The sequence below is a fragment of the Bombus fervidus genome, chromosome 9 (genome assembly GCF_041682495.2).
Source record: "Bombus fervidus isolate BK054 chromosome 9, iyBomFerv1, whole genome shotgun sequence".
Lineage (NCBI taxonomy): Eukaryota > Metazoa > Arthropoda > Insecta > Hymenoptera > Apidae > Bombus > Bombus fervidus.
Window position 1 is genome coordinate 14,334,702 of NC_091525.1, and position 11,517 is coordinate 14,346,218.

The 11,517-nt window shown below is 36.1% G+C and overlaps 1 protein-coding gene across 2 annotated transcripts; it reads left to right on the forward strand.

Annotated features, from left to right (window-relative positions):
• The first annotated feature begins 309 nt into the window (after positions 1–309).
• On the forward strand, positions 310–10,140 carry LOC139990962 (uncharacterized). 2 transcript variants are annotated; one of them, XM_072010631.1, is made up of 9 exons: positions 314–597; positions 2,323–2,385; positions 3,273–3,331; positions 5,463–6,040; positions 6,398–6,741; positions 6,816–6,963; positions 8,882–9,055; positions 9,210–9,348; positions 9,846–10,140. In XM_072010631.1, the coding sequence occupies exons 1-9, from the start codon at positions 514–516 to the stop codon at positions 9,991–9,993; spliced, it is 1,737 nt and encodes a 578-aa protein (XP_071866732.1). In that variant the 5' UTR covers positions 314–513; the 3' UTR covers positions 9,994–10,140. The 2 variants fall into 2 exon arrangements, with proteins under 2 accessions (XP_071866733.1, XP_071866732.1); XM_072010632.1 differs by lacking the exon at positions 9,210–9,348 and having other exon boundaries at positions 310–597; positions 9,846–10,050.
• Positions 10,141–11,517: the final 1,377 nt, after the last annotated feature.

The window sequence follows — 11,517 nt, forward strand, 5'->3', positions numbered from 1 at the left end:
TGTGCAGTTATGGAAAGAAATACATTTCTAAGAAATCCCAAGTATTTCTCCCTTTATTTAGATAGTAGAAATTCGCTTCACAAAAGGAATTTAAAAAGCTGGTAAATATAACTGGTGGATGGCCACTTAAAGGAACAAGAAGCCAGTTAATTTGTCGTTAGACACTATCGATTTTCGTACAGTAACTCTCGAAATATCGTAAGGGAGGAATTCTGCGAACTGAGAACCACTGGTACCAGATCGTATCGGATAAAACAGGTGCACCATAAGAAAGTGACCAATCGGAATGGCGATGGCTAGCTCGTCGTACGGATGTACGAGATAGTCGTCAATGGACGTCGGTAGAACGGGGTGGGGCAGGGGAGGAAAATACGAAGCAGCGAGGGTTGTCAAGAGTCAAGACTCACGACTCAAGACACCTCGCCCACAAAAACCAGATGCCAGATGCAGATGCGACTGGGCGGTGAACACGTGCGACGCTTTTTTGTCACGGTCGCGTGAACACGCGGTGCAATGTTCAAAAAGTTGTCGCGAAGCGACGCCCTTGAGGACATATCGAATTGGAGCACCAATGATGTGTTGTGCCTACTTCGAAAGGTAAGTAAACTCTGATTCAGTGAAAAGTCATCTTTGAAATTGTCAGTGGCGAATCGATCGACACGAATTCGATACCGAGATCTCAGACGAATTCGTAGAATATAGTCGTAAGAGGGATTGGAATAATTATAATATTTATAATTTAAAAACTTAAATATCTTCTATCAACAACGAGTCTCGTTTCAGTATGATTTATCCAATGTTTACAATAAATAATTCGATAAGAAGACCCTGCGTGTATAATTTGTCGCTACGTTTCGTAAACGATAAATATATAGCAAAAGCAAAGTGTCGATATACGTTGAATTATTCGTGTAAATCGCTAGAATAGGGAAACGATCGATAAACATGTGTTTTTTCCCCTTCGTGACGTCTCAGAACGGGTTAGTTCACCTTACACTGCCTGTCACACTGCATGACACATTAAGAATATCAAAGTTCGCATATGAAACACATGTGTACAAACAGTGGTTCACGCGCGTATTTTTAACTAATACGGAACGAGTATACGAGGTTCGCGTTCAACGTTATACATACTCTCTTTTTCTTGTCATAAAATCATGCGACTAGAATACAAAAAGCCACTGAAACTCGTGTGAACATGATCGAGCAACGAAAGTATACCGACCGAGTATACCGTTCGAAAGCAAACACTTCGATTCTAAACTAAAGTTGCACGACCTACTGGATAAATTATCAAACACGGTAATGTAATCACAAAATAAGACGATAATGTAATTTGCAATGAGAACACACAGAGTATTCGCGTTATTAGTTGTCAGCATTTTTATCGTAAATGTTAAATTTGTGATATTTTATTTTAGTAACATTGAACTGTATTTTTGTTGTAAGTCGTTGTACTCGTTCTAATGTATAAGCAAATATAAAAAAATATTATAATTGTCAATTTAAAAATATTTATGGTTTTTCTATCGCTAATTCCTAATAATAGGATATTTAAAAAATCGCGTACACGTATCTATTGCGTTTCATTGATATTATATTAGCGCGACAAATTCAAAAGCTAAAGCCAGACAACGTAGGACACGCGTTTATTTCAACGGAAGATTCGATAGATGCAACGCTAGAACTAACACGATCGAAGAATTTAGGCTGTCATATACACGTGTACAAGACTAAACTTGGTAAAATTCTGAGAAATATGTCCTATCGATTCTAGTCGATTGAAACAGCAGTACGATAACGCACAAACAATAAAGTAAAGATAATTTGCATGCATGGTGCATCCTCTAATTGTAAGATTAGCTACCATTTTTCAGCTATTTCTGTTCATTTGTAAAGAAATGTTTTGAAGAAAAGTTAGTCAGTTTTCGGTCTGCTACACATTTGGATATTAACAATTCTCAAAAAACTTTTCTTTCGATAGAAAATCAAGGCCAATCACCTTGACCCTTTTAAAATGGCATCGTGTATTTTAAGATGGCCTTGATTTTATCTCGAAAAAAGAAATTTTGAAAATGTGTAACAGATAGAAAAGTGACTAATTCTTGCAAACATTTTGAAAACATTTCCTTGATATATTATCGGAAATGTGTGAAAAATGGTGGTTTGAGAAAATAAAAGAAGAGGATACGCTGTGTATATTTAACTGTTTTGTTTTATCGTCGCGATGTAAATATTTGCACAAGATACACATGTGCTCCTTATCGCTTTATCAACGATGCACGTTCCGTTTGATAGAACGAGTTATCCTTGCTTTTGCAGAATGGCCTGCAGGAGTGCTGTAAAGCCATCGCAAAACGGCAGGTCGATGGCGACGAGCTGCTGGTAAGGAAGATCTTTCTATACTCTCTTTTCCTTTTTTTCCTCTTTTCCCTTTTCCCTTTTCCCTTTTCCCTTTTCATTCACGCCTCGTTGATAATACCATATATAGCTACGTTTATACAATTGTACATCGATAACTACTTATACGGATTGACGATGAAACGTTTATAAACATAACGAGTTCGTTTATCACGAACTTTTAATCGATTAGGATTATCGCGTCTCGGTAGAATGCAAGTAAAAAAGAAATGCAAATAAAAGAACCAAAACTTTTTTCCATAGAGACAATTCTTGAAAATAAGAATAGGCGAAAGACGTTCGTAGTGGTTGACTCGTAAAAATATTTTACGAATATATCGTACATGTACGTTTGTTAAACATTTCGAAACTCCACCGTTCCACCGTGTCTGTCATGATCGTATTACCAAAGTTTGAAATAAATCTGGATGTATATGTATAGATTTAGAAGTTGCAAGATATCTGACACAGGTATATACATATTATACAGATACAGATACATATAGATATTTAAATTTCAAATTATTCGCCACATCAACGAGTCTCGATATCTCGATATCAAAAGATCATCCGTAATACTAGTTAGCCCGTATGCTTGAGATGATTATTCGTGCTGTATATTAATTTTGTACCAGTTATTGTAGGTGTTTCGCGTTTCGCCAATTAATAGAGAAACTCGAATATTAGTTTATATCTTTTTCTTAAGTCTTACAATGCGAAGAAAAAGAAATATCTAGCCCGTTGAATAAAGAGAAAATGCGCGTACAATGCAGCGAGCGTCGAGCGGTTTCATTCATAATTCGTGTCGTTATTTCGTTTCCAACCGGCGCGTGCTCTCTTATACTCTTCTTAATTAATTGTAATTATTCCAGCACTTGACGGAAGGGAAGCTGGCATTGTGGAAGAGTGATCTCACGCGTCCATTGATATGGTAAGAGAACGAAATATCAGACGTGTCTTATTTCTTCGCGAAAAATGGTGCAACAGCGTGAACTTGTTCCCGTGACCAAGTAGAATCTCGAAGCTTCGTGTCACGGTCTAACGGTTCTTCTCTACGAATCATCTTCCCGAGACACACCTTCGAATCGTGATCCGATCCAGTCGTGATCCACGATTTCTCAGAGGACTCTATTCTGGATAACTCGAACATCTTCCGGACCAGTGATTTTATCGATTCGCCAAATCTATAAAATAAAATCACTCTGCTTACGTGGCTCGCTTATTGCACGTAATCGAAATTCCAAATGCAAATACTTCCATCCTGGACTTTCTATTTCTATTTTTTAATACTTGGAAAACAGTAAAGTTTTATGTTATATTTAACTATATTATCTCGTAAATATTAATCTATTTACGATAGAACGTAATCGAATTAACGTGTCTATCGTATTTCCATGATTTGAAATACTCGAGTCTATTTTTTATTATCAAAAGTATAAGTGTAACGCGAAACGCAAACAAATACTCGCTCTCTCGTCAATTATTTTGATTAGAATTTCTTATTCGACAACTGCGACAAGCTTAACATTTTGCTTATTTCTCACGATATTTTAAAATATTCTGCGTTTTCTGCATTTTTTTTTCTTTTTTTTCTTTTTTTTTTTTTTTTGCTTTTAAGTAAAGATATATTATACAGGCTGTTACGAAATAATGGCTAAATATTATTTTAAATTGAAGGGAGAAATACAAAAACGGTAGAAAAAAGTAACAAAACCTTAGTTCTCTCGAATGTTTCGATATGGTAGATAGAATATTTTAAACTGCATAAAGAGGGCAGCAATATTATGAGTCAGCATGTAGAAAAATTCACGTGTTTCTGAATCAGCATTACGGATATAAGGGCTATTAGGTGCCAAGCAATAATTTATAGAGAAACACGATAGAATTCGACGACATAGGTGGATGAAAAAGGAAAAGAATTGAAAGTGAAATGTTATTGCGTTGACGCGACGTTGATCGATGAATCGTTAATTCTGGTAAAAAGAAAATGCGAGACTTGAAATCGAAAGAACGACGCAGGTGTTAAGACGTGCGTTCTACTTCCATTCTATCGTTGAATTTCGCACGAACAGAAGAGTTGTATCGTCATCAGATACTATATTTAACAGGTTCTAACTACATATACGCTGAGGTGGAATTGTTTGCATTCTATCGATATTACAACAGCTATTCGAGCGAGCAATTCTAAGCATCGCGGTGGCTTGAGTCGGTGAAAAATTTGGCGAGCGACGATGCTATAGAAAGCGTGGCGGGACACAGTATGCATACCGAGAGGAAGGTTCAACGGCTCGACGAAAATCGTAATACATATGGCACGGCTAGCACTTCCGAAGGCCATGCTAACAAGACAGTATGGCTCCGATTATACAAACCGGTGCCATAAGTGCGTAATTCTATCGTGTGGGACGCCCTCGATCATCCAATATCGTCACTGACGCCACAAAATTTATTATCTTCTTTTATTAAGGAAATTCCACTTGACAACAACGCGACTGTTACCGCGGCGACATTACCATGCTACTGCTAATAATAATTAAAAGATAACGTTTCTAGAAAATTCGAATGGCGTACAACAGAGACGTTAAAAATTACGATATTTAATATCATTGCAACAGCGTTTAATATCGTTCGTGCGAAAGAGTCCGGTCAAATATTTCTGGCTAATTTTAAATGCATCGATTTAGCCATTATTTTTACGTTTAATATAACACGTTTCCATGTGCTGTAATATATAATCTATGGATTGTTCGCAACAATTGGAAGATTCTTCTCCGTGTCATTTTGATCTTTATATCCATTATTTGTTGTCTACGTGTCTTTTTTCTAACAATTGCCTCAAAATCAATCTTTATCGCATAATACGAATAAGATGTCCTTATGTCCGATGTTAGTTAAAGTTTCTCTGCTCTCCGATCTCACCTCTTAGACAAAAACTTGTAAAATTAAAGAAGGTCGTTGTATCTACTTGTCTATCAAAGACTTCGGTTATACGATCCTTCGATTACTCTAAACGGTATATCAATAACAAATTGTACCATTCGAAACATCTATTAATTGTTTAGGAGTCTCTGGACATTCGTGGAGGAAGTAAAGAAGACACCTGAAAAATTCGTAGAAGAAAAGATAGTCGAGATTCAGTCGAACGAGGACCCGTTAAGCGACACCGGATCCTGGGGGACCGACTTCGAAGACGAAGCAACCGAGGAAAATACCTTAGCAGAAACTCAGAAAGTTTCTCGATCAAATTATGGAGTCAAAGGTAACAACCACAAAGAAAATAACGCGGACCTTAAACGAGAAGATGTCCGAGCGAAGGAAGCAAGGTCTAGGCAAGAGGAAGAAGGAACTTACGCCAATTGTGGTCCCATGCAGAACGACGAGAGCACGTACGCAAATTGTCAGGAGACAAACACTGTCCCGTTAAAGAATACGTCCAGATTGCATAGCCAAATGGAAAAGTCTCTGGCCGAGCAACTTAAAGAACAATTAGAATTTAGAAATACCAAAAAGCCGATGACGGTACCGAAGTGCGAAGCATTGAAAGGAAAAAACGTGGAGGTCGCGGTTCTGGATGTTACTCAACCACGGAAATCGTTTCTGCATAATGCGTCGAAAACCAGGACGAACAACTCTAATCAGAGTTAGTAAAGATTATGTTAGTAAGAACGGAAAAAGATCGCGAAGCTTTCAATCTTCGATCGTATGTTTAGCATCACTGATTAGCGTTTTTTTTAAACAGTGAAAAAGAAAGAAAAGATTATAGTCGTGTAAAAATTCGTAAATTCAATTCGTGAAATGATTCTGGCGTTCTATCGTTCTTTAAAATTAATCGAAGGCTAAATCGAAAGCAAAATCATTGAATCGTATCTCTCTATGATGTTCCTTTATCCAAGATGTGAGAGGTGATCTAACAAAAAAAAAGAAAAAAAGAAAAAAAAAAGAAAACAAAAATTCGAACAATTTAACAAATAATTTCTTTCTTAACCAATGGTTTCAGAAAGAATGACAGTTCCACCGCCACCACAGCCAAAAAAGAACAAAGACCAAACGATCGTTGAAAAATCGAGCAAAGATCAAACAAAGCCTCCTGCAACGCTTAGGAACCTCGATCTGGTTGCGAATTTGCCTGCAAGAACAGAAGAGAGCGAAGACGAATACGAAGCGTTCGATGAACAAATAATCGAACAAAATCAAAAGAAGAACATGTCGAAGGTGGACAGTAAGCAATCGTTGAGCAGCGGTCATCAAAGCTCCGCGGAGAGTGTTTATCAACCGCCAAGTATTACGAGCTACGAAGAAGAAGAAGAACATTACGAGATCTATGAATCGATTACGGAAACGGTAAGCATATAAATTCTATCTTCATTTTCTGATAATTAATTCGATGAAAAATTAAACGAAAGTTACTTTTCCAGTCAGATGATAACGGGTACTATTTAAATCCCATTCAGAGGCCGATAAATACAAAATCACCTCCACCGTTACCAGCAAAACCTTCCCAGTCATCAACTACCCCCTCTCCAACTCCAACTTCAAGTCGAACAGACTTGGACAAACTAAAGGGTTTGTATAATATTTATAATTAGTTGTTTCTTCCATGATACGATGAAATTACGTCCCATGCCAGTGTGAATAGGAAAATAAAAAAAGGAAATTTAGATAGAAATCGTTGAAGATAGAAAATGCAACGTGTTACGAGGAACGAAGCAAAAAGTGCAGGCTGCATTAAATTAAAATAAGAAAAAACTCTCGGTGTCTCAACTTCTCGTAAACATGTGCGTGGCAAATGGCTGGCCCCCAATATCTCTGCAACCTGATGCGCATTGCAATTGCAGCCAGTCATGGACGAACTATCGTTCCCATTATCTCGAGTCGTTCTCTGCCGATATATTTAGACGTTTCAAATCAAATTCGACAATTCTAATTACCAAAAAATTCAAATTTTCAGTGGTAACAATTCGTCGAGATAAACAAGAACGCGTGTGAATTATTAAGTATACCGTATGCAAACCATACTGTAATACTAATAATATGAATAGCAACAGGGACAAGTGCGGTGTTTCAAAGCTGTTGTTCAAACAGAAGAGCAATGCTTCGAGGAGATTACGATTTCCAAAAAGCTAATTAAACGAAAGCTTAACATTCGAATGTTATCATCGTAAACGGAAGAGGAAACAGTGGGATGGAATGTGTTCCTGTTTTTATCTGAGATTGAGCAAACAGCTTTTGGGAGGTTTGGGCGCTCGTCTGGCGGACGAGGTTTCCGATATGATAGTGAGGATCAAACGGGGGCTTTCACGGTGTTGTTACTCCCAACCACCTGATCCACCAGGTACAACAACCTCTTGCGAAGCAAATTCCTCGCGTGCTACGTTGTTTGCGCATTCTTTCGCACACTTGTATACACACTGACTATACATACTTGAAAGACAGAATCATCAAATTTATCACAGTAGAAACGCGCTCGACTTTTTCTTCCAAAATTGGAAATACCTCAAGACCTAGAGCAATCTGAAAATAAGTACCAAGTAAGCGATATATTTTTAAACTTTGAGGTGACGGGGTGCCCCCATACCGAGAGACCAACGGATGGCCGAGCTTCGTTGTTTATTCGGCCGAGCCTTGGATTAAACGTCAGTCCGTGTATTAATTTCGAAGAGTTCGGGTCGTTTGGAGTTTTTCCGTCGCCTAACTTTTCTCCGTAGCAACTTTTAAATATCGCGAGAGATTTCTTCAATAGCTTTCTCCCAGCGATCGATTATTTATCGGTTTGTAGTAGAAGATTTCAATTTTCTACGGATGGACTAAAATTTCAAATCTATCGACTAACAGCGTTCGTTATAAATTGTTTAGAATTCTATATTCGATATTACAATTTAGATAATAAAATATTCTAGCTGATACTTGTTCCGCTTGATTCTGCTTACGGTGTTTAGGATAATTTATAAGCGAAACCGACCAAGAGAACGCCGTTTTCCTTCGGTTCTTTCTTCGAATTCAAGATTGGACCGACACTGAGCGTATTCGATAAACGTGAAAATTCGCGTATAGTTACATCGCCAGGTAATGAATAGAATGAGAATCGACGATGATATATCGGTGCACATTCTTCTGATAAACGAGATTAAAATTTTTCCGATAAAATTGCAAATAGTTTGTTCACTCCCTGAGTGAACACGAAGGTTTTACGAAAATGGCAGCCTTAATTGGAGATCCAAAACGAAACGTGTCCTTAAACACCGCGATTCGTCGTCAGGCGAGTCTCTCGGAATGTTTAACTCAGGCAGCCCTCACTCAAGCCCGCCTGAATCTATCAAGTTAGTGAAACATTGGCCTCGAACTATAGTAAATTTCACCGTATCTTCAAAATATATTCCATCAATAAATTTTATGAATCTTCCATTGAATATTTAATAGATCGAAAAAATTATTACGTTGCGCGAGACTTTAGTGTACCTAACGCGTTCTGTGTTGCTTTCAGAGAGATCTCCTGAGAAGAAATCGGCCACGTTGCCTCATTCTCATAGCAATACTTCTTTGTCATCGGAAAGGGCTACGAGACCATTACCTCCGCCGCCTGAGAGACAATCGTACGTTGATAAGCCTTGGTTCCACAATGTTACCAGAGAACAAGCAACGGGTCTTATCAAAGAACGTAAGTCCTTGTCGTAAGTCAAGTAAACTCAAAGCGAGAATAATAACTGTCGTTAACGTTTTATAAAAATAATCAAGTGCTTATATTATTGTTCGCTTAGTTTGCGTTTTTTCATTAGATTATAACTAATTATGAACGAATTTGCTATGTTTAGAGAGTACTTACAGTAATCCTCAAGACGGATACTTTCTCCTAAGACCGTCTACGACAAAAGTGAATAATCCTTTGGCTTTGGTGCTCTGGTACAAGGATAGGGTGTATAACGTTCCAGTCAGGAAGAGACCTGACAATAGGTAAGAAGGAAGCTTTGCGCGCTAACATTCCTTGTCCGTATAGATATCTCTGCCGAGTACCGGACTTGTTCTAATAATAATAAATAAGCGAATAATTAGAAAGAAATGATTGAATCTATAATCATATAACTAACAATTCGATAAGAAAATCTCTCCAAAAATGATAAAATATTATATTAACTTAAAGGCTACCTTGGGTGAAAGTTCGCTCTGGTATTTTGAAAAAGTTTAAAAAGTTAAGCAATTAAACAAGGGAATTTATCGTTATTCAATATTAAACGAAGAATAGAAATGATTGTTTGCAATAATTACTTCAATAACATTAATATTGATAATATAATGATGATATTAAAATAAAGCTCGTACAGAGTGAAACTTCACACATGACAGTGTCTCTAAGGATTAAAAGAATTTTTATAATATCTGTTTTAGTAGAAAAATAAGAAAATGTTGATAAGGAATTGAATAAAACTGAATATCGTATATCTGTCGAATAGGTACGCATTAGGATCAGCGAAAGTAAATGAGAAATCGTTTTCGAATGTCGAGGAGATCGTAATGTTTTACACGCGAGAGGAACTAGTGCTTCATAGCGGTGGCGTGGAAATGGGGAGCACGAAATTAACAGATACTCCGCCTAAATAAGCCTTTGAATGCTCTCACATACCAGCTTGTGCGATACAAACACTGCCCAAATAAGAATTTCAAAAGGAATTAAAGATCAGACAGGATGGTTTTGCGTGTATAATATTTATTCAACAAGTGCCTTTTGTACTCGTCATCCGTCGAAAATCAACTTTGTATATTTTTGATAAGCTTCGAATGCATTTATATGAATTGTGACACGCGCATGCAGAAACGTTTGATATTTACAAGAAAGAAAGAAGAAAAGGAATAGATCTCTCGACGATATGCGTATAATTGCATATATTTTTAATACGAACATTTACAAGCAGTAATTTAATGTTGAATTTGCAAATTGGCAATGAGATTTGAGGTAGTTGCTATTTTTGTAACAGAAAGAACAATAACTTTGTACACATATCGATATTATAATTTTTGTATACTTGCTGCTGTAGGTTTGTTTTTATAAGATAATTCGAGAAAACGAAATTTCGGAAGTTAAGCATATATATATGTGCTACAGATTTGTAAATAAGACTTTTCTTTAAACAGTAATATTTCGAGATATTGCCGAGAAAGTTTCGTAGCGTGTTTCGTTTAGTTTATTATAATTTTAACTTAAGGAAATAAATCTAGATCGAACAAGAAGTAACTGCTCTTTATTGTTATTGGTTGCGTAAAAAAAAAAAAAACATGTTTGATTATAAAAACTGATTATGTACATAAGAATTACTTTAAGAATAATGTGATCTGTACCACAATTCACAAGGTAGTAACTGGAGATAAATTAAACAATTGTAGATATATTTCAGGAGGTGTGTTAAATTTATAAACGATGAAAGAAAATATATCGTAATCAAGAAAGGTTAATAGAAAGGAACGTCAAGGTCGTTTCAAGGCTACTTTTTTCTTTAATTGCCATATGTGGAGGTCTAAAAATATCACGGACAAAGATCAAAAGCTACACAGGGTTAAAGACAAATTCAGTATTTTACAGTATTCAGTTTTATTATGATAACGAAACTTAATTAGACTTAATTGATACCAATTACTTACTAGTTACTGTTAAGTGCCATATTTAAATGAACATAAAAAACGACCTTGGAACCTTTCTTCTTTTTATATCTAAATTTTTTTGAGTATATATATATATATATAATATATCGGTATACAGATTAACGAATCAACCAATAGATTGTAATCTATGCATTTATATTTTGCCATGTCATTGTGAGAATAAAAGATAATTTTTCAAAAGAGACGAAAAAGTTTTCTATTGGAATTCTTTTCCTGATTTATTATAAATATTTAATAAAATCTTCTATTCTGTAGACGTTTCTACATCAGATGAAAATTAAACGTGAAATCGTGAATGCGTGGAATCAATTAGCTGTTTCTATGCGATCTACGGTACTCGTAAAATGTATTATTATGTACTTTTTCAATGAAGCGTTTCTCTATTAAACTCTATATTTCATATTGATAGTATTAAATTTTTGTAGTAACGTGAAAGTATTATTAAACGAAATGAAATTTAATGTACTG

Coding starts and splice junctions, on each gene's coding strand:
- LOC139990962 (XM_072010631.1), top strand. CDS start 514: ATGTTCAAAAAGTTGTCGCGAAGCGACGCCCTTGAGGACATATCGAAT. Junction 598..2,322: donor TGTTGTGCCTACTTCGAAAG/GTAAGTAAACTC, acceptor TTGCTTTTGCAG/AATGGCCTGCAGGAGTGCTG. Junction 9,056..9,209: donor AACGGGTCTTATCAAAGAAC/GTAAGTCCTTGT, acceptor TGCTATGTTTAG/AGAGTACTTACAGTAATCCT.